The following is a 23,714-nucleotide window of genomic DNA, read 5'->3' as shown; positions in this document are numbered from 1 at the left end:
CTCCTACGCTTATTTACTTTTACCCTCAGAAACTCCAGTGTTCCTTTGACATCTTCCATCTCTGTGATAGTTAATTTTATATGTCAACTTGACTAGGTCACATTACCCAGACATTTAGTCAAATATTTTCCTGGATGTTTCTGTGAAGATACTTTTAAGATGAGATTAACATTTAAAGCAGTAGAGTTTCTAATAAAGCAGATGACACTCCCTAGTGTGGGTGGACCACATCCAGTCAGTTGAAGGCCTTAGGAGTAAAAAAGACTGACCTTCCCAGAAGAGGGAATTTTGCCAAAGGATTGCTTAAGACTCAATAGCAATTCTCCTAAGCATCTCCAACCTGCCGTGCATATTCTGGACTTGCCAAACCTCCACAATCACTTGAGCCAATTCCTTAAAACAAGTCAATGTACATCGAATTGGTTCCATTCTATCAGCAGCCGCCCCCTTGACCTCACTTCCTTCCCTGTAGAACACTGACTCTATGACACTCTCCTTCCTCTATGCTCTTGCCAGCTCATAGGCATTCTTATTGTAGACAAGTCCTCCCACCACAGTCTCCCCCCGGATTCCAACCCTGGGTCAGACTAAGACACCACACCCTCTGCCCCTGCACATGAGTAAGCAGCTCGCAGCTGGAGAAAGCCAAACAGGTGACATGGGCACCCTGAGTGTGGTCTCCTGCCTTCTCTGAGCTCAGTGCTTGGGGGAGGCTCTCTCCCTGGCCCACGCCGTTCTCACTTCTCTTCGTTCTCAGCAATACAGGACCTTTCTGCCCAGAGAGAGCCCTTCTACAGACTGAAGTTCAGACACATCTTTACTTTTTTCCTTCTTTTGTAAGATATGTCACCCTTCAAAACCAGCTATGATCTGGATCCCCTTGCTCCATCAGGTACCTGTGGAATCACCTCCATGTTCAATCCCTGGACCTCCAAGTGCTCCCTCTCGAGTGCTAACCATGCACAAGTCTCTCCACTAACAAGCCCTCTGTCTGCATGTCACTCATTCCAACTCCTTACCATCATCCCACTTCTCCACATCGCCAAACTACTGGGAACAGTATTTGCCATTTCCTCTTCCCTCATTCTTGTCATGGTTCTTTTCCTAAAAATGACTGCATTCAATCCCCTCCTAGCTGAACTCCTAGCTAATAACCTCAGATCTATTGTTAATTTTGCATGATGCTTTTTTCTTTTTTAATCATGTAGTACTTTTATTTATTTATTTATTTTTTAAAAGTCTTGGATACTTAATCCTTTGCAGTTAGGCAGGTATTTCATTTTTGCCTCTAGGCAAAGACACAAAATTCCAAAGCTGCTGCTGAAGATCTCAGCCCTTCTAGCCCTTATGTGGGATCCCAGGTGGCTCAGTGGTAAAGAATCCGCCTGCAATGACAGACCTGGCTTCAATCCCTGGGTGGGGAAGATCCTCCTGGAGGAGGGCATGGCAACCCACGCCAGTGTTCTTGCCTGGGAAATCACATGGGAAGAAGAGCCTAGTGGGCTACAGTCCACAGAGTCACAAAAAATCAGACATGAGTTAGCGACTAAACAAGAACAAACAACAAAGCCCTTAAGAAGTTGTGAGCTAAGTACTAAAGTGCTGACTATTGAATTCTTTAAAATGGCACCATTGGTGGAAGATTGAAAATCCACACTAGTCTTCACCTGATTCTTTGCTAAGTTCATAAGTGTTTATATTTTTAAAAAGAAGAAGAAGAAGAAGAAGAAGAAAACCTTTGCATGAGTTTTTATAGGTTTTCGCTTTGTTTGCATTTAATTCTGCAAAGGTCCCTTCCTCCCTCCCCTCACCCCGCTTCCTTCCTCTCTCATACAAATTCTTTAAGGCATCTATTATTGCTATGCCCAATTTGCAGGGGGTACAAGCAACTTGTCCAAAGTCACACAGCTTGTTAGAGATGGTGCCTACATCTGAAGGCCTGTAGCCTGGTGACAGAGATAACTTTTCCTACTGCCGTCCACAGCTTGCCCCCTCTTCTTCCTTCTGTGTGCTATAGCTCTGGGTACTTTGCTATAGTACTTTCAAAGTACTTCAGTACTTTGAGCTGGACCTGATTTGACACTCCAACTCTTCAAGTCACTCTTGGCCCAGACTAGAAAAATAGTACCATGGTTTCCAGAAAGCCATCTTAGGCATGTGTACAGAAACAGACCACTGTGTGCTGATGGCATTTGCCTCAGTTGTCCCAGATTAGCAGAGCCAATCATATTTATTCTGTTTTCAATCCAGAGCCCGGGGATGGTGAGTTTCAGTGGAGGAGAGGAGGGGAGAGGATGATTCACAGGGACTTTGCCTGGAGTGGAGGCAGGATACAGCCACGTTCTATGGTGTGGTCCAATATGAAAATCTATGCGATTTCCACGGGGCAAAAGACTCGAGTGCAAAAAAGCCCTATGCGATGTTCTAAGCAAAGAGTAAACAGAAATAAATAGAAGGAGTATATTCTATGAAAATACATACATACCTGTTCTAATCATACAAGTTAACAGTTCCTTATTTGTGAAAACGTCTTTTTAAAAACTTGTGCTATAGCCAAGTGTATATGTTATGCAGTTCAGACAAATTAAACACTCGAAGGCTAAGAATGTAAAAGTACAAGCCAAAAAATTTAGAGGAATCATATGGAAATTCATAGTGTGCTCATGTATCCAAAGTGCTTGATTTTATGGGAAAAAAAAAAAGAGGGAGACACAGAAGAGACCAATTTCTTTCCAATTTAGTTTTTGTATTTTTCTGTCATCTCTGACATGCAAATTTTTAAAGAAAGCATAAATAGCACTGTAAGCTTAATTAATTCATGTATTTATTCTAATCTAAGGATCAAAAATCTATATGTCAAAGTGACATATTGGGAATTTTCTTTTTTTTTACTTTTGAATTCCAGAGTATAAAAATGGAACTGCCATTGCCATAACAGCTTTGAGGCTCTTAGGACAATTTTCTGCAACTTTTCCACAAACTTGCTAAAATAAATATAAACTTTTTTTCTCTGAAACTTATATTCCCCACCCACCCCCAGCTCATGATGACTCTGACATATCGTAATAAAGCCATTGCTCCCCGAGGATCTCTTTTCACTGCTCCAGCAATTTCTCTCTTCTCTCTCTCTTATTGAAAAAGAACCCTGTTATTAAGTACTTAAAATGTTCAAGGCTCCAAAAGGAAGACAACCTTTCAGTATGAGAGATTAATAATAACAATAAGAAGCACGGAAGGGAAGATAGGAGTTCAAAGCCAAATAAAATTTTCATTTGCAGAATACAAATCAAATATGATTTCTTTTGAACTGCACCTCTCTGATTTATAGACACAGCTCTGCAGAATATTTCCTAGCATCTTTGCTTCGTGTTTTCTTCCTTTCATTCTCATGGCTACTTCTGGACAAATGCCCTAACACTTTCCAAAAGCATGGCTCTTCTAAATCAACCAAGGGGTTATTCTTTATGAACATTTCTGAAAGGAGTAAGATGCAGATAATAATATAAAGAGAAAATCTGAGACAATACCAGCTCAAAAGCAGGACTCTTAAAGCAATTGGGAATATGGATGGATAAAACTGTATGGTTCAAGTCCTGGTTCTTATGACCAGGAGTTCTTCTTTTACATACTTCTACAAAACATCAGATGGATACCCTCATCTCAGTGGGCTTCCCCAATGGCTCAGCGGGTAAAGAATCTGCCTGCAATGCAGGAGACAAAGGAGATATGAGTTCCATCCCTGGGTGGGGAAGATTCCCTGGAGGAGGAAATGGCAACCCATTCCAGTATATTTGCCTGGAAAACTGCATGGACAGAGGAGTCTGGCGAGCTACAGTCCATAGGGCCGCACAGAGTCAGACATGACGGAGCGACTAAGCATGCATGCCCAAGCACATGCGCACCCGCACCCAGTAAACACACAGGACCTCTGCACTGTAAACCACAGAAACATCACCAGACTACTGGATTGGGATCTGAAGTAAGTGATCACAGAAGTGTTTCCTTCTACCATTATGCTTTTGTTAATATCTATTCTAAACCACATCAGCAAAACAGTACGGTGGTCCTCTCTCCAATCACATTTACTCTCTCCTTGGAATATCTCCTATATCCTAGGAATTCGGTAGGTACAGTATGCATTTTAGCCAGTAGTGTTTGGGAATTTCTGTCACATGTAAAATCTGGAAGAAAGGAAAATATATAAGTAGAGTGAAAGAAAATGAAAAAATATATGAATGAGTTTGAAATTCAGCTGATTAAGGTTATACAAACTATGCAAAGTTCTCCAGAAAGTCTTCCTGGAAATAACACAATGGCAGATGCCATTGGGAAAAAGACTCTAGAGATGAGTTGGTGATGACTGGAAAAGTGATGGGGCAGGCTGGACTAGAGTAAGTGCCTGAAAGGCCCTAGTTTGGAAGAGATGAAGCAGACCTCGCAGAACTGAAGAACATGGCCCAGAAGAGAAGTCTGAAAACACAAGAAACCTTGGGAATGTCCTGAGAGCAGGAACTAACTGTCTGAGATTGAAGCTGCCGTACATGAAGAAGCTGCCAACGAAACATGCCAGATCCGGGACGGGATGTGGCCACCCAGTCTGCCAGGCAAGCAGAAACATTTCAATAAAGGAGCAGCGCAACAGCCCCATCCTAGAGGCAACAACAATGTGCATTAATCCACAGATACATCCTTCTACTTGATCCTCTGCAGAGGAGTCCTGGACTCAGCTATAGAATGTCTGATGACAAACACAGCAATGCTATCTCTCCCACATAGAAGGCAAAATTATACTCTGTCTTCAATACATACTGTGATAAACAAGAGACTGATTTCGTAATTTATGTTTTTCTCCTGCCTTACAGTAGATTATGTATAAAAAATGACACTAAACCAATGATTTCATCTACACCATGAATGCTGGCTGAAATACTGTTCTTCCCTAGCTTTGCATATTCATCAATATTGACAGGAGAAAAGAGAGCTAAATTAACATGAACTTAGGTGGGAACTTGGGAGAAGGACATGGCAACCCACTCCAGTATGCTTGCCTGGGGAAATCTCAAGGACAGAGGAGTCTGGCAGGCTATAATCCATGGGGTCACTAAAGAGTCAGACACGACTCAGGCACTAAACAATCATAACAAGGTGGGAACTTACTGTCTTACGTCTCAGTTCCTTCAGGATCAAAGTATTACTGATCGACTTTCTTTATGGGTTGATGGAGAAGCCTGCAATTTTACTACTGAAAGGGATGAGTGATTAAATTACTCAGGAAGAACCTGAATTCTCCCTCTTTCTGTAGGAAAAAGTTTATAGAGGTGAGACTTCCTTAGGAACCACATGGCTTCCTAGGGCTGTGCTTGTTTTCCTTAGAGCCATGTACCACTGTTCCCTGCTCTATTCTGAGACACAGGAAGGCTGAGTGATGGAGACTGACAGTCCCAGGTCCTGTGTGAGCAAGCTTCCGGCTGGGCAGAGAAAGCTTGACAGGTGAGAGGAAGGGGGAGCCTGGATATTCCTCCCCACTCTGGCTCTGCCTCAGGCAGCTTCTCGGTGGTGGCTGAGCCTCTTACGAGGCTCCCACTCCCCACGGGCAAGCCTTGCTTCCAGAATCTTTCATTGGGCAGACCCTGCCACGATTCTAGCACTAACTGAACAACATCAGCTATAGGCTCTAGAAACACCACCTTCTCCTTGTCCCTCCACTCCTGAGGAGTTACAGTGTCTGCTTGTTGCTGCTAGGCTCTGGGGTACTCACCACCTCACATCTGATTTGCTTTGATCAGCTTTTCCATTACCTGTAACCAATTTCCTAAAATGACTTTGCAGTTTCAGATGCCCAGAGTAATTTCTAATTTTCTGACTGAGTACTGACTCACAAGCCAATTTAGTATCAGAAGTGTGGTGTTTTTCTATTTTATGATCAAATATTAGATGACATGTTGCACATATAAATGCCATCCAACCACAGTAAAATATAAATACATAAACTAAAATAATATTAAAAATAATATATGATGCTCCATATTGATAACTCCCATAGGCTTCGTACTATCAATAATTGTTACAAGATAATTTCATATAACAATTGGGAAGTTGCCATTGTCTGTTTTGGTTTTTTTTAATCAATAATTGGACTATTTCCTATCCACTCCTCTCTGTTGTCCTTCATTTCTTTCACTCTCAGATTATCCCCTTTGAAGCCTCATATAAATCTAATCTTTACCTGTGCTTTAATAAATTAACATATATTCCATCCATTGTCCCCATCTCTTTCTCCTCAGTCCTTAAGATTTATTCCTCAGTATCAAATAACACTTCAATTGAAAATTTTCCATTGGTTTTGGAATTCACTGCAGCAATGGCCAGTATATTTTTACATCATCTGTTTCTGATGGCCATACAGTACCCGCTGCGCAGAAGTACTTTTAATAAAATCTGCCTAAGTAAGTGACCTGCTGCTGGTATATTGTTTTCTATTTCAAATAGATATGTCTTTACATTTAATCATCTTCTTTTATGTTCTTTAGTAATATTCTAAATATTATCTTCATAAATCTCAATTTCTTTTTACTTTTTCCCTTGATATTTATCATTTGGGAGTTCTATTATAAGTGGAGCATATGTATTCTTTTTATGTTGTCTACCTAGTTATTTATATGTAGGAAGATAAATTACAGGTTTTAAAAATTAATTTTATTGTCAGGCACAGAATTTATTGAATTTTCTTTTAAGAAAACAATAAGATGTTCTCTTAGATTTTTAAGGAATATATTGTATCAATGCCAAATCTTTCCTCCTTTCTAGCTTTATATATTTTTCTAGCCTCTTCTCTGATTATGTGTGGTAAGTTTGAAAATTTTAAATGTAAAATAGGAAAGACAGGCTCATGCATTAGTTTTTTAAAAGACCTAACTGACTGAAACTCAAAGAGCAATAAAGAAACATTTCAGAAGGACAGCACTGCTTCCCAGAGAGATTTCCAAATGTACCTCCTGGGACTGGGGAATGAGAAGAGTCAGAAGCAGACATCAGCAGCACTGCATCACAGCAAAGAAAAGAGGGGAGAAAAGAGGGTGGTGTCTCATCACTGAACTGTCATGTGGGAGAATGTGAGACACGAGCTGTAAAGTGTTTTTAAAACATGCCATCCTCTGGTTGATGCTTTGAGAATAAACTAGATGTGAGTGTGTGCTCTGAAGGGGGCATTAAATCAAATCTGCTGACCCTAATCACTCTCTTCAAAGTATTTTTATTTTGCTTGCTTGCTTAGGGACAGGTCAATTAGAAGAATGTGAAGCAACATTGCCATTTATCTTATTCAATGCATATGTGTTCCCACAGTTTACAGAGGTTCATATATATATTTGTACATTACATATTCACGTAAAGTTCCAATTTACATGAGGAGCCCAGGAAGTTTATGAGAAGGGACTGACATAACGTGTTACAGAATGGGCACGGATGGGACGAGGTGAAATAAACCATGCTGCTTGATTGAGAAGGTGCCTAGCAGCCTAATTGTTCTGATTCATGACCAACGTCACATTAAAAACCCCAATGCAATACCACTCTTGGGCATACACACTGAGGAAACCAGATCTGAAAGAGACACGTGCACCCCAATGTTCATCACAGTACTGTTTATAATAGCCAGGACATGGAAGCAACCTAGATGCCCATCAGCAGATGAATGGATAAGGAAGCTGTGGTACATATACACCATGGAATATTATTCAGCCGTTAAAAAGAATTCATTTGAATCAGTTCTAATGAGATGGATGAAACTGGAGCCCATTATACAGAGTGAAGTAAGCCAGAAAGATAAAGAACATTACAGTATACTAACACATATATATGGAATTTAGAAAGATGCTAATGATAACCCTCTATGCAAAACAGAAAAAGAGACACAGATGTACAGAACAGACTTTTGGACTCTGTGGGAGAAGGTGAGGGTGGGATGTTTCGAGAGAACAGCATGTATATTATCTATGGTGAAACAGATCACCGGCCCAGGTGGGATGCATGAGACAGGTGCTCGGGCCAGGTGCACTGGGAGGACCCAGGGGAATCTGGTGGGGGGGGGGGGGGGGAGGTAGGACGGGGGATCGGGATGGGGAATACATGTAACTCCATGGCTGATTCATGTCAATGTATGACAAAACTCACTGCAATGTTGTGAAGTAATTAGCCTCCAACTAATAAAAATAATTGAAAAAAAAAAGAAAAAAATAAAAAAAAATAAAAATAAAAAACCCAATGCAGCTACCTCCAACCAGGCACTCCTAGGTTAATCATTTCCAAAAGGGTAGAGAACCCAGTCAAATAGAAATATAAACAGGACAGTCCCTGGGACTACAGACTAATCATATAGACTTTCAATAAAAACATCTTTCTAGCACTCAAACAGAGGCTGTGTTGAAAGGCAGAAGCAGCTTAAAGCACTCTCCAGGCATTTGCCCAAGTTCTGAGCCAAGGATTGCAAGGCATTAAGCTTGATGATCTGACATGTTGACATACAGGGCACCAGAGCTGTTACACTTTATGTCACCACACATGACTTCTGCGGGCTTACACACTAGAAAGACATAGGAGAAACGTCAGCATAGGGAAAGATCTAGGAAAGGTGCGCCTCACAAAGCGGGGCGTCCGCCAGACTTACCAAACACCTCTCATTTGAATGTCTACCTCATTGGATTTTCAATTAAATGACCCCACTCACTTATTTATTTGACTGGAGACAAATACATGTTAAAATCTTTGCAGGTGGTATTTCTGCCCTTTTGAGCTTATAGAGTTGACAACTCAATCATTCACAGTGATAATAATGCCGTGACTATATGGTGACAGGTGATACTTTTGTCTAATTGTCTATACATGTCACAGGGGGCTCCGTGTCTTTCACTAGCCAAAGCCAAACCACAACACTCAACACTTTTAATTTAAAAAGTTATATTAACTTCAGAAATATGTTAATATGAAATTATGGGGTTTTGTTTGAAAAATGAGATACAGTTGAAATCCATAAATAGTACACTATTGTGCATAATACACTCCAACCCCATGGACTGTAGCCTACCAGGCTTCTCGGTCCATGGAACTCTCCGGGCTCCAGAATACTCCAGAATACTGGAGTGGGTTGCCATTCTTTTTCTCCAGGGGATCTTCCCTACCCAGGTATCAAATCCAAGTCTCCCGCATTGCAGGAAGATTCTTTACTGTCTGAGCCATCAGGGAAGCCTCATTGTGCATAATAATCATATTTATTTAAATAATTCATAAAATTAGTACCATCCCATCCCTTGCCCTTATAGTCTGCAGTGTAAAAGAGAGAATTTGTATAATTCAGCTGTAAAGTTCCTGCACATGTTAATCTGCTTAAAATAATTTCTAAGATGTTAGTTTTATGAAATTCCAGAAGTTGTTCTTAGATGAGCGAAAATTATACTTCACACTTTCTTTTCCAATCATTTACCATAAACTGACTGAAAAGTCTTTTGACCGTGGATGCTGAGAAATTTTATTTTGTCTTCAATTTGAGAGGAACAATTTCAGCAGTTTGCATTTTCTATTTTTTGCAAAATATTTATATGCCATCTAGAAAGAGTAGTTTGTATAAATTACATTTGCGGGCAATGGACTATAAATTTTATCCAAAAATTAATTTTTTTAAAATATGTCTTTCAAATTTACAGTTCTATCAAGTACATGCATGGACATAAAGATAACAGAGAAAGTATTTTGCCTTTCTTTTTTAAGGATTATTTGTAAGAAGCAGCAGGGCATTGGATGAATTCTTGCAGGTGGACAGAAGTCACTGCTCTCTCATGTTTGAAGAGAATACGTTGAAGGAAAATGAGGAATCCCCACAGCAGCATTTCCATCCGTGTTGATGGGTTTTATTTTATGTGTTTCTAAACTTGTAACAACTGCCTTTTCTTCCTCTTTCCATCACATTCTGGTATAATGCTTTATGGGTTCCCTAACTCTCTTTCACAGATTTATTTGTATCATCTGGGGCAGACTGTGAAGCGCTTAAAAAAAATTGTCATGTTTTGTATAATTTGGATATGTTACCCATAACGGGCAAAAAAAAAAAAAGTTAGGAAATACAGATGTGCAAAATGTGACAAAGAGTTAAATTCCTTACTATGAACATCAATTAAAAATTGGTTTTTGGCGAAACAAAAAATCCCACATTAGAGTGATCTGTACCAGATCATTTTAAACAACCTGGAACCAGGGCACAATTCTCCAAATTTCATTTTGCCTGTGTTGGTATTGTAGAGTCATCACAGAGCGGGCCTTCCCTCAGGGAGGGACCTGAGTAATTACAGGGTAAAGAGAGAACTGTGAGCCTACTTGGGATGGACAGACAGCATGAGTGTGTGTGCGTGTGTGTGTGTGTGTGTGTCTATACATATATTAACAATGTTTGAAGATTTGAAGCTGTTTTACCTACACCATAACCTTATCCATTTTATGTGTGGTCATGGAATCAGCTCCAAGTCTCAGTTTTGATCTTGATGTTTAGTTATCTGTCTACTTTCTTTACCATGTCCAAAATTATAGTCCAGTCCTTCCAAAATTTGTTAGTTCATTCTGACCATAGTCAGAGTCTAAAAAGGATATTACCAAGCCAGATAACTATGATAGATACCATCTGTCAAACCATTGATTGGATTGAATTAGTTAAGGATGTCATTCATGTCACTAATGTACCCTGAGCATCTTGCTTTTTACAAGGTAAGTGAAAAAGACAAACAGTACTGTCCAGGTTCGGCTTTGCTCAAGCTTGATCCATGAAAAACAATTAATTTTCATGGTTAATCTTTCTCTTTAAAAAATGTCAAAAACATACATCTTACTTAATACAGCTAAATATTAGCCACTGCTTATCTAGTTTAAAATCCAAAGCTTATTTAGAAGAAAAGAGTAAAAGATAATCCAAACACCTAGTTAAAAAAATATCTCATTAAGCTTTCATAGCTATTGGTTCATAATTACTGTTTAATTTATCCCCAGTTTGAGTGGTTTTCATGGGATTAATTCAACCATAATATCCAATTTTTCTCACTCTTATACATAACTTCAACTTGCTTTGGATTTTAAGGCAGGTTTTCTGAAAATGCTTGCAGAAAACTTCTTCCAGCCTAACAGTCCTTCTTTCTAGAGAAAGAGCAGGGCTACATTTTCTCAATTCAACTTACATCAATAAACACGCATTGAATGGCCACCAAGTGCTTCAGAGATCCAAAGGTGAATAAATCACAGTCCCTTTCTTCAATGAGTTTATAATGTATCACAGAGTTCTAGCAAGTTTCAAAAGAGAGGCCGTTGACTGATCAAAGAAAATTATCATTACGTGCCCAAACAGGCCTCCAAATTATCTGTGTGCTCAGAACAACGCTTCATTAAGTTACTCATTTTCTCTGGTTCTAGCAGCTCAGTCAGAGGAAAATTAAAAAAAAAAAAAAAAAAAGTTCTTTGATTGCAGTATGTTGTCCCTGGCCCACATAAAATCCAAACCAATACTTTTCTGCACTAAAAGAGAAGTCCTTTCTTCAGCAGCAAGCAAACTTTCTTTAGCTTCCTTCTCCCACCGGGTGTGCATGTCTACTTGGTCAAGTACAAGTACCACTCACTTCATTATGAACTGCCTCCTGGTCAGTCTCCCTTAGAGCAGCTGTGCCCTGTCCACAAAACACGGCATTTTAACACTTGAAAAGACTACAGAAAGGTTTATATATAAATCATATATGTGTGTATAAGACATATATAAATATTCTAAATATTGTATATAAAACCTCTATATACAAGAGAGAGACATTAATTCATATTTCTCAGAATCATCAGAACAACAAAAAAAACCTCTTTTCACCAACCTTAAATAAAGGCAACGCAAAACTACTATGTTACTGAACAAAAAATGTTTTATACAGGCTTGGTTTCTTTCTTTAACCTTCACACTATTTAGAGCACTAATGAGTTTTTTTTCCTTCAATTTCTGAGGACTCTGTGAAATAAGTTTATTTTTAGTATTTTCTTAAACCATAAAATGTATTGGAAAATGAATATCAATACATTGGAAAATGTTTTCTAAGTAAGTCCTAAGATTCTGTTTCTAAACAAAGTTTAAGAGATTCCTAAACTGCCTGTAGGAATGACTGTGCTTCTTCCTCTGAGAGGCCAGTATTCTGTTAAAGAAACATACCCAGATACTGTCCTCCTGGCGATACTGCTTCCAGTTCCTGCCGCTGTCGCTGAACATCAGGAGGTAGCTGGTCACCCAGTTGGAGCTCCCATATCCCCCTTGGGTGGCCACGGCAGTGATCTCCATTCTCTCTCCAAGGTCAATCTGCAACCACTGGTATTTATTTGACACAAGTGGAGACCAGCCACCAGCTCCTTTTGTGAAAAGAGAAAAAGGAGAAATGAGCAAAGAATTCATTAAACATCTGTTAATGAACTAGCAATGCCAGTAAGACTATTCCTCTATGAAACTTCAGAAAGTCAAATCTCCAAATTACAAAACTTTCTATAATAGTAAAAAAACACAGAGAAACAAGAATATAATGTAAATGGATGGCGCCTAAATTAATTATGTTGATTTCTAGGTGTTACAACCATTGGACACTGGGAGAGCTAATTCAGTGAGGTTAAACTCAATGTAGGTTTAAAGTCCTTAATTTGAGAGGCAGACAACCATGTCAACACATGGAACTAGTATGTTCAGTGTCCACACACATGACTGAGTAACGATTTGCCTTCAGACTGTGATTTACCTTCAAACTACATGGAACTTGGAAACGAGCTCTAATGTCTGATCATGTTTAGACTCCTCAGAGAAAGAAGGACAGCATTAAGCCCCAGAATATAAGAATGGTCAAGGGAGCATTCCTGCCTTCACTCTGTTTGCAGTCTTATTCCCCACTGGCTCAGATGGTAAAGAATCTGCCTGTCAATGCAGGAGACAAAGGAGACGCAGGTTCGATTCCCAGGTTGGGAAGATCCCCTGAAGGAGGGCATGGCAACCCACTCCAGTGTTCTTGCCTGGAGAATCTCGGGGACAGAGAAGCCTGGCGGGCTACGTCCATGGGGTTGCAGAGAGCCAGACATGACTGAGCATAGCATAACACACAGGAGGAACAGACATTGAAAAGCGTGCTGGAGACACAGCCTGGGAAATGTTAACGGTGAGGCAGGCGCAGGGAACAGTAAGTGATGGATACAGTAAGTGATGGAGTGTTCCATCCAGTGATAACTGGCTTGCAGCAACGGGCAAGAGATGATCACATTTCCAGGAATTCTACAAGATGATTATTAAACATAGCCATCTTTGCAACTGGCCATAGTGGGAGTATTTAAACCACGAAAATTGGCAAACTCTACACATCAGTAGTCACCCCGACTCCAGCCAGTTCACCAACACATCACTAGCTGTGTCCTCTCTGGGAATGGGGGTGGTGGTGACCCCACAGGGGACAGGAGAGCCACAAGAGAGCGAGGAAGCTGTGCTTGAGCACTCGGAAGCGCAGAGGGCACGTCTACTGTGTATTCAAGGAAATAGAGGTAGAACAGAATTTACTGTGTTTCATTTTATCCAGTGCATACCAGAAATTACAGATGTGATACCTACTGTAAGTCTTGTTAAGATATTTCACTATACATCCAGTTTACACTAATAATGCTTTACTTAGGGAATTTAAGTAATATTGACATTGCTGACTTTGTAAGTATTATATAATCTCTGTAAAAGTCATTAAATAGGGTTTAACCTATTCTTGAATCCATAATTATCTACTATTTGATATATATTAAAATGCAGTATCTGTTACATAATATACCAAATGAGAATATTAGTCCATGCTTTCTTTTCCCTGTTCTTTTGCCTTCCACCTGAGTCTCTAAGAATAAGTTCCGACATTTCAAATAGAGATTATCATTAATTTATATAGAGTTTTTGAGCAAACTCCAGGAGAAAGTGGAAGACACAGGAGTCTGACGTGCAAGAGTCCATGGGGACACAAAGAGTTGGACACAACTTAGTGACTGAAAAACAATAAATATACAGTTTTTATTCAAGCAGTATTCTTGGTATCTGTGCCCTGTTTTATAAACCTTGAGTCAGGCCCTAATACAGAGATGCCCTATGAATATTTACTATTTTGGTGCAGCACATTCCATTGTGAGGCCTAAAGGGAGACACCTGTGTGAACAACCTGCTTTAATAAGATTTAAAAATCTTTTGGGTGGCAAACAACACAGTAACACTCTGAGCAAGGAAAAGCAGAACTCTGTGTTACTTACAGCTTCAAAGAGGAGAAGATTTCCAAGCAGAACCATGGAGAGAAAAGTGATCCCAGAAAGGATGACTAGTTGAAGCTGAAGGGGGCAGCTGATGTGTGGCGAGCGGGGAGGAGTTAGCTAGCTTTTGTGAGCTCCCTGTGGACTGGCTAATTTGCAGGGGCTCCGGGCAGCAGGGGCTGTGTCCAGGCATCTGCACCTGGCTCCTGCGTGACCAGTTTAGATGTGCAGTGGCCACAGAGGGTGTGAGTGGAGGGGTTGGGTTTGGACATAACCAGCTGCTCAAAAAGGGGAATTAACCTGGCTCCAGTCAGGACCTCAAAGTGAGTCAAGACAGCATCTTTTAAAAGAATTCTATTCCTATAGTGTCCTCTCTTGACAGCATCACACTAACTCCTGCTTGTATTCAGCTATGCTTCCTGAGCTTACTTACTGCATAGTTTTTAGAACTAGATGCTTTTTTTCCAATTTCCTTCTGTCTTGGAGGGAATCATTGTCCAAAAGTGTCTTCCAGTCTGTACATCGAAAGTACAATGCTCTCCTTAGGGACTCAAAATATTTAGGGATTGTGCAGTTTTTACTGGTCTGTTTTTACTTTTCTCTGTATTTGCCCTTGGAGAATGTGTGACTGGGGCTGGTAACCTGGATGAGTAGAGTTCCTTGGGGCACCATCTACCATGTTTAGGTGATGGGGAAAAGCTCTTAGGTTTTAAGTAAGAAGGCTTGCTCGGTAGACAAGGGACCTGGCTGTAATCTGAGTGCCTTGGTGTCCCTGACCTAGCACGGCTTTGCTGTCCACAAAGGGCATCTCTAATGCAGTCTGTTATCTACATGGAAGAGAACTTACTTTTGAATGCTCTGAAGAACACCTTAAATAGCACCTGACCAAAAACAGCTCAGGGAGCTCTCGAACCCTGACTGTGAACTCCTCTCATAGCATTATTTTAAAATCTAAGCCAACTCCTTCACCATATTTCATTTCCCAGGGTGTAATGAAACTCTATCCAACTTTTCCACTTATTTCACCGTGGTATTACTTAGTGTTTATGCAGTGAGTACTTTGGTCGGGCACGCTGTGAAGGCACTGTTACTTAATTCCCCGGGCGCCGTGCTGAGATACAGAGGGTCTGAACACGTCGCACCAGTCTGCAGAGCGGCAAGAGGCACCGTGCTCTGAATCAGGACACGGCAGTGCGCCCGCTTGTTGTTGTGACATGTAAGTGGATGCGTCATAACGGGTGGAGAAAAGAGAGCAGCAACTAGGGCTGGGGAATTTCAGGATTTGGCTACCTGGCAGTGGGGCCGTCTTCCCTCTCTAGAGTTAACAATAGACTGTGTCTTTGAAGTATGGGTACATGACGGGAGGAGTGAGTGGGTAAAAACTTCCCTCCAGTGTCCAATCTAATTTTTACTGTTCTGCCTCAGGTCTATCAAAAGTCTTCAAGTTGAAAGTTTCTGGGGTCTGATGTTCACCAAGGGTACTTGGTTAATATCAGTAGCTTAGTTGCAGATATGTTGCAACTCTCTCTGTATTTTTTATCTTCTTTCTTTACACATCAAAGTTGGGAAAAGAATGGACAAAATGCCTCTAGCCAGCCATCATCTTTCCCTGGAGTTTCTATGTTTGGAATTTTATCTACATTACCTTACACCTTTGAGAAAAATACTGAGTTATTTTGTTTCTTGCTCTTTCTAGTTAATTTTAATGGTCTAAAGTCGGTCATAAAGGCATATTTTTAACACACAGTTGCATAATATTTCTGTGGCACTTTTGACATTCCTTTATAGACCACTACTTAAAACACAAACACGTGAGAGAAGCACAGTGAGAGGGAAAAAAAAGAATCAGTGTGATTCCAGTGAGTGAAAATTGGATCATCAATTCTCATCAGGAGCACGAGGCGTCTCTCACTGACCGCTCCCTCTTCCCAGCATCACTCACCGTTACAGCTGCACCAACCGACTTGAAACATTTGCAGTTAATTGACCTTGAACATTTCAATTTCTTACCTGTGGCGAAAAGGTACTACTGATATGCTAATCAAGCGATGTCATTAACGAGGTACACCAATAAGGTAACGGGAATTCAGATGCTCCCAGGCTTTACCAAGTAATGTCAGCAGGATAATTCAGCCATAGGGAATCCTGAGATTGCTACAGGGTTTTAAACTATGCAGCGCTGAAGACACACATGGTGTAAGTGTGTGATGGAGTTTTGAAGGTTCTAATTTTAAAACAAAAGCTGAATAGTAATATGGAAAACGTAAGTACACAGACCCAGGTATATAGACCCGGGTGCAGAACTCAGCGCCCTTCAGTAGTGCCAGCCTATGATGGCGTGTAGGGACAGCAGTGACATGAAATGGAAGTGCAACTGCAGCTGCGTTTAGGCCACCCCAGGCGTAGGTCTCCCGCATCGCCAGCTGGAATCCTCGCCCCTGAGCACCAAGCATTCCATGGTTACTGATGCTTAGTCGACAAGACAGTCTTGTCCCTCCCTTCTTTCCCTCCCCACATCGCAGTCCTCCTCCCCCTCTTCCACCCTCCTTTTTCTCCTGCCTTGGCCTCATTACTGAGACTTGGCATAATAAATTGTCATAAATTTATTCAAACAGAAACATTTCTTGCATCTTTGTATCACAGCCTGAAACTTCACCCTGAAAACCCTTCCACTCATTGATGAGACTTTACATTAAAGCACTGTAGTACTGCTATGAGATGTAAATTTAAAAAGCTCAAGTGCCTATTGATTTCTCTCTCACACAGCAAGCATGTGAGTATATCATAGCTGTTACTTTTTGAACCATAAAACAATTATCACTGCTATCAACTCCAAAGAGTTACCATCACGGTAAGGTTGAGCTTTGAAAAAATTTAGTTACTGAATGACCACAATATACAGCATCTCTTGTGTCTGCTGCCTCCTGCTTTTAAACATCAGGTTCCTAAAGAACTGGCTTCTATAATATATGTTGCTATGAACTGTCAAGAAAGAAAAACAAACTAAAAATTATCTGATGCCTACTGTATGCTAAGTCACTAGAAATTTTATGCACAATATTAAACTTAATTATTAAAATTATCTAGTGAGATGAAATGTTTTAACATCTCTTCTTTTCAAATGAAACTTAATTTTAAAAAGAGATTTACAGAAGCTAAGTAAATTAACCCAAATTTTTAGTATAGATGAAAAATTATTTTTAAAATGATTTTAATCTGTTAAGATCTCATTTTATTTATTTTTTTTAAGTAGGATCTCATTTTAAAAATCTCCTCATTTTTCATTCTTTAACCTTGAGATAATTATACAACTATCATTGCCCCAGACTGGTATATTCTATCCCAAGAATATATTCAAATAGTGTATTCAGTGTTATTTAAATATAAATAACTAGCTGGCTGAATTATGTTTAAGACCCTCATAGCCTATCTACTAGGTAGCATCTATATTTAGTTCGGGACATGGAGGAACATCTTACAATTTCATAGAAGTGAAAGAAAAAGTGAAGATAAAGTACCCTTGGTTGGAGCCTTAAAATATAGAAAAGAATCACATCTATCCCCTACTAATATTAAAAATGGCATGACTGCCACTGCTGATGGTCACCAGTGAAGGTGACGTGTCTCAGAGCTTGTCGACTTTGTGAAGGTTGGAACACATGAAAGGGCAAGTCATATTTCTCCAGATTTAAAGCACAGCAGGACAGAGGTGCCCAAGGACGCAAGACACAAGTGAGCACAGTTCTGTAACAGCCTGAGTCACCATCAGGGCATCTACATTTCTACAAAGTAACCAGGTTAATTAAAATTCTCATGGGGAAATTTCCCTCTAAGATTATTTTTTTCACGTGTGATTTCATCTAGATTTCCCCACAAGTGTAAACTGGCCTGGATCATTTTGATCTTGACAGTAATTACAATAAAGTAAAAGGATCAGAAAGAAAACTGTGCCAATATTTGTCGGGCTCCCTTAAATGGTCTGCAGTGTCCTGGGGCCACCATTGAGAACCTTATCAAGCTTTGTATTTCTACCAGTGTTGTTCTTTTTGCTGGAAGAAACACAACTCTATCAATGCTCCGTGCCTGGCTCGTCTTGCTGCACGTACACTCCTGAATCTTGGCCCAGCTGCCCCTGCCCGCAGAGACTGTCACAGCATGGGCAGGCCAGCTAGCCTAGCCGGCAGGGCGATTCCTGGATTTTACTGAGACTACTAGAGAACGACCCTCTTTTCTGCTGCGAAAGCTGAAAGGATGGGAATTAGTCATCGGGTTGTAGGAGCACTGGTCGAGGAAAACCTGGGTGAAGCAGCAAAGACCCAAGCAGACTGGAGAGATGAAGCGAGAGGCAGTTTTGACGGCATGGTCAGCGTTCCTGGGTCCCGCTGGGCCCGCAGGGCAGCCCCGCACTCGCCGGAGCTGTTGCTGTTCAGTTGCTCAGGCGTGTCTGGCTCTTTGCGACCCCATGGACTGCAGCACACCAGGCTTCCCTGTCCTTCACCACCTCCTGGAGTTTGCTCAAACTCATATCCACTGAGTCAGTGATGCGATCTAACCATCTCATCCTCTGCCACCCCCTTCTTTGGCATTAAATCTTTCCCAGCATCAGGCTCTTTTCCAAAGAGTTAGCTCTTTGTATCAGGTGGCCAAAGTATTGGAGGAGCTTCAGCTTCAGCATCAATCCTTCCAGTGAATATGCAGGTGGATTTCCTTTAGGACTGACTGGTTTATCTCCTTGCACATGAGCCACATGAGCACATGAGCCCTTCCACTTGTGTTTAATCCACTCAGGCCACTGTACCAGCAATTCTTCACTCTTGTCTTCATTATTTTTTTCTCCTTAATGGATCCCACTAATATACATGCATGCTGTTATTTTCCCCACTTTAAAAGAAAAAAAAAAAAACTTCTCTTGACTCCATTCTATTTTTTCTATTAAGATAATAACGTTAATTCAAGTACAATGTCCACATGCATTCTTTACAATGTTTCTCATCTCATTTTCTCTTAGGCCAGTTTCAATTAGACTTTCAGTCCATGTCACTTAACTCAAGCTGCTCTTGTCAAGGTTACCAAAGAATTCTGTATTGCTAAATCAAATGGTCAGATTTCAGTCTGACTACCACTTAGCCTGTCAGCGACATCTGAGACATTCAACTACTCCCAATGCCCTGATATTCTTTGTTCACTTAATTTCCTCAAAATCTCATTCTCTTAACCTTCTTCTTAGTTTGTTTATTTTTCAAATTTTTTAGCCACATCACGTGCCATGTGGGATCTTACTTCCCCCACCAGGGATCGAACCCATGGCCCCTGCGGTGGAAGCACAAAGTCTTAACCACTGGACCCTCAGGGAAGTCCCTCTTCTTAGTTTATTTGTTGCTTTGTCTCCATCTCCAGTGATGGTTTTTCCTTTTATCTCTTCCCTCTTAAAGCTGAGATGCTCCAGGGCTCCGTCCTTCGCCCTGCGTCTTTTCCATCATCATCCATCCCTGGGTGGCCCCTCTCGACCTCAAGGACTCAAAAATATCATGTGCCAGTAATTCCCTAGTTTATATCTGCATCGCCAAACTCTTCCCTGATATTAGACTCACTGCTTGATATCTTTTAACATTTCCCAAACCAAACTCCTTTTCTTCCCCCAAACCTCACTCTATTCACATGCTTCCCCAAACTAGCTTATGACAATTCCATTCTTAACGATTTTTAGGGCCGAAAAAAAAACCAGAGTTGTGCTCGACTCCTTTCTTTCTTTCTCACCATACTACCAAACTGACAAAAATACTGCTGGTATTACTCAACGCTGCAGAATCAGAGGACTTCCCCATCTTCACTGGGGCTCCTTTCTAATCCAGCCTGGATTCTCGCCACAGCAAGCTAACAAGTCTCCCTGCTTCTCCCTTTGCTCAGCAGGACTCCATCCTCTACACAACAGGCTTAAGTTATTTCTGTGCTCAAAACACTACACTAACTTCCACACACTGTGGAAGGCGAAGTCATCGCTGTACCGCCGCCAGATTCCTCACGTGACCTGCCTCCGTGCAAGGCTCCCCCCGCCCCCCCCCCCCCCCAGGTCTGGCTTTCCAGATCAGGACCCTCCATCAACAACGGCCTCCTCGAGATTCTCCAAGCAGGTGTCATTCTCCCATTTCCCATTCCACCCTTTGATAAGCTATCCTTTCCGCCAAGAGTGCTCTTCTCTGAGAAAGCTGGGGCTAACATCATTGCCTCCTTCAGGTCTGCTCAGATGCAATGCTCTCATTCAAGCTTGTATCTCCTGACCTTCCCTACCAAAATTCCATCTACCCAGCAGTCCTGCTCCAAACCACTTCATCCAAACCAGTTTTCTTTTTTTTTTTTGGCCAGATATTGACATATTTATACATAATTTCTTATTTACTATGTTTCTTTATCATTTATCTTGCCCTATTAGAATATAAGCTCAATGAAGCCTACAGTCTTTGCCTGTTTTGTTCAAAAATAGATCCTATGTGTCTAGCACACTGCCTGACACATAGTAGGAGCTTGACAACTATTTAATGCATAAAGGAATGAAGTAAATCTGTAGTGAAAGTGAAAGTAGTAAGACTGTATAAATTTATATACAAAATCTGAATGTATTATACATAATGGTAAAAGCTAAAACTAAATAAGAGCACAAGACACTTCTCTTTGCAAAATGGCATTTTCAATGAGGTGCTCAAAGAGAAAACTTAAAGCACTTGGCTGAGACACACATCCACACACACACAGGCATGCACATACACACACACAGTGTCTACCAATCACCCCAAAGTTACCTCGTTTAATCACTTGTGAACTATTATTTCCTAGATGTATTTGCTCTGTTTTCAGCTTTTTTGATACAATAAAAAAAGAGATGCTTTTCACTTTATTTCCCCAGCAAGGTTCTAAATTAATAATACCTTACTAAATTCTCCTAGGTTTTAGTGCTTTGATGTTGATCAATTTTTCCTCCCAGCAAATTGGCAGGCTGACTTTCAGCCCTACTTCTTGCATTGCCAGATCAAACATTTCTGAAGTCTTTAATAATTCAGTGGATTGATCAGTAAATATTTACATCCTTTCTCTGCTCAGGCATTTTGATTGGTATATTTCATGTGCAAATTTGGGGACAGCCAAATTTCATCTTAGAAGACTAGAATAAAATTACAAAAATGCCAAATTCTGTGCTTTAATTCCACTACAGTCAGTTTTATTTCACTCAAATTAGTAGTTCTGAAAAAATTACTCTGAGCACATGATGTCTGAAAATTCAGATGGTAATCAGGATTTGCCCATGTTTTGCTTTCTAAGACCATTATAATACTTTTCTAAAAGTTTCGATTTAGATCTACTACAGTGAGGCAGGTCATTTCAGTAAATGACCTCATGCATCAGATAGAGCATACTGACAATATCCCAGAGACTGAAAAACCATTTTTGCTTCCCTACCTTTTTTTTTATCTTCCCCAGCCAGAGAGAGATGATAAGCTGTCATGAGCCAAATGTCCTCATATCACTCCTGGGTCAAGAAACTGAAGTCACTCTCTTGTACCCAACAGACATCATTTCCACATAATGATTGGAAAAGCCAACAATACTAGGACACAGTATAATCAAAAGAGGTTAAAAAAAAAAGTGCAAAACCAATTCTAGGTATTTGATTGATTAAATCATTGAATATTTTCCCAATTTGAGAAAATGCTACAACATTAAAACAACATTATAACCCCAATGAATAAGATGTGTTTACCTCTAGGCTTAGGTATTAGTATTAAATACACATATTTTATTTAATTCCATTATTTATTCCTTTTTAAGTGTTATTTTATCATGGAAACTTTTCTTTCACAGGCAACAGGATTAGTGATGTTTGTGGCCAAGACAGCCTTAATGTCCCCCACAGCCTGACTCAACTGTAGACAGTTCCCCCCCAACTCCTCTGGCCGAAGTACCCACCCTCCCTTTCTCTCAGAGCATTTAATTGAAGGAAGTTGCCATTGTAAATTATTTCTCTGCCCCTCAAAATGGAAATATTCATGAAGCCTCTTTACAGTTTTACAACCCAAGAATGTCTTTCTCAAGAACCTGAGTCATCCCTCTGAAATGTAATCAAGAAAGATAGACGCCTCTCTCCCGGCCTCTGCAGGGAGGGCAGGAGCCTAACTCCCACAAGCACCAATTAGCAGACACAAACGCTTGAGCACCCTGGCCAAGGCCCCCTAGTGTTCTGCGGAGCTCTTCCATTAGCTCAGCTCAGGGCTCAAAAATCCCCCCATCTTGATTTCAACAGTTCCCTCCCTCTCCCCTACTGCAGAAGTCTTGACCCCCATTGCTATAGACTTGAATAAAGTCTTTCTTGTCTTTTTAACTCAATCCAGTGCAATTTTCTTTGATGAGATAATTGGGTTTTTTTTTATTAGAATGATGTGTTTTTCATTTTCCTACCTAAATGAGTCATGCTCCCCAGAAACCATTACACAATCAGAGCCTGAGAAGATAAAGAACAAGGCTTAGAAATGAATGAGGGTCTGACTAGAGCTAACCAGAGGGATTCTTCACTGGAGTGGTGGTGGTGATGATTTGTGTATGTGTCAGTCGCTCAGTCCTGTCCAATTCTTGGGACCCCGTGGACTGCAGCCCACCAGACTCCTCTGTCCATGGGATTTCCCAGGCAAGAATACTGGAGTGGGCTGCCACACCCTCCTCCACGGGATCTTCCTGACCCAGGAATTGAACCCACATCTCCTGCATTGCAGGCAAATTCTTTACCACTGAGCCACCAGGGAGTCCCTTTCACAGGAGTGACAGTATCGGAAGATCCCTGCACATCTGCTCTACCTACTAACCAAAAGAATGTCACAGCCAGCCTCAGGGAATCTAAAAAAAACAAGAGGTGCCATGCGGCCCAGAAGAGGTGATGGCCTTTGCCAAGAGAATAGCCAAAGGAACTAACTGGTCACTAAATTTGGCAGTGTACATCAACAAACATTTAGGGTTAGGAACAACCAAACTACACTTAGGGTACCCCTGAGCTGGGACATAAAGATCCAATCAATGATCTCTGGTGGACATCAACACAACCACCATGTGCCAGGGAAGCCCCCCACCCAGCTGTGCCAAGACATCATCTGAGCTCCGCTGATGCCAACTGCATTTTGGAAATCTGTAATGGGAAGATCAGGAAAGCAGGAGGTCTTAGCATTTACCTGGAAGAGACTGACAACATCCAGAGGGGGTTCCTAGACTCAGCAGAGGTGGGGGTGGGGTGAGGGGACTTGGTAAAGTGGGCACAGATGAGAAACAGTCTCTGAAGTGAAGAGCAAGCAGGGTCTTCCCCAACTGAAAAGAATACTCAACTGCTAAAGTTTTGACAAAACTGAAAAATATATGGTGTTTCCATG

General features: G+C 40.8%; 1 protein-coding gene across 2 annotated transcripts in view; it reads right to left on the bottom strand.

Moving 5' to 3' along the window:
* Positions 1-23,714, bottom strand: part of CNTNAP4 (contactin associated protein family member 4) — a 272,200-nt gene that overhangs the window by 170,330 nt on the left and 78,156 nt on the right. For both annotated transcript variants that reach the window (XM_065925058.1, XM_065925059.1), the window contains exon 3: positions 12,218-12,411. In XM_065925058.1, the coding sequence (XP_065781130.1) occupies positions 12,218-12,411 (194 nt within the window). The remainder of the gene's footprint in view (positions 1-12,217; positions 12,412-23,714) is intronic.

The sequence above is a fragment of the Muntiacus reevesi genome, chromosome 2, assembly GCF_963930625.1.
Source record: "Muntiacus reevesi chromosome 2, mMunRee1.1, whole genome shotgun sequence".
In the NCBI taxonomy this organism is placed as follows: domain Eukaryota; kingdom Metazoa; phylum Chordata; class Mammalia; order Artiodactyla; family Cervidae; genus Muntiacus; species Muntiacus reevesi.
This window is presented reverse-complemented; position numbering and strand designations above follow the sequence as displayed.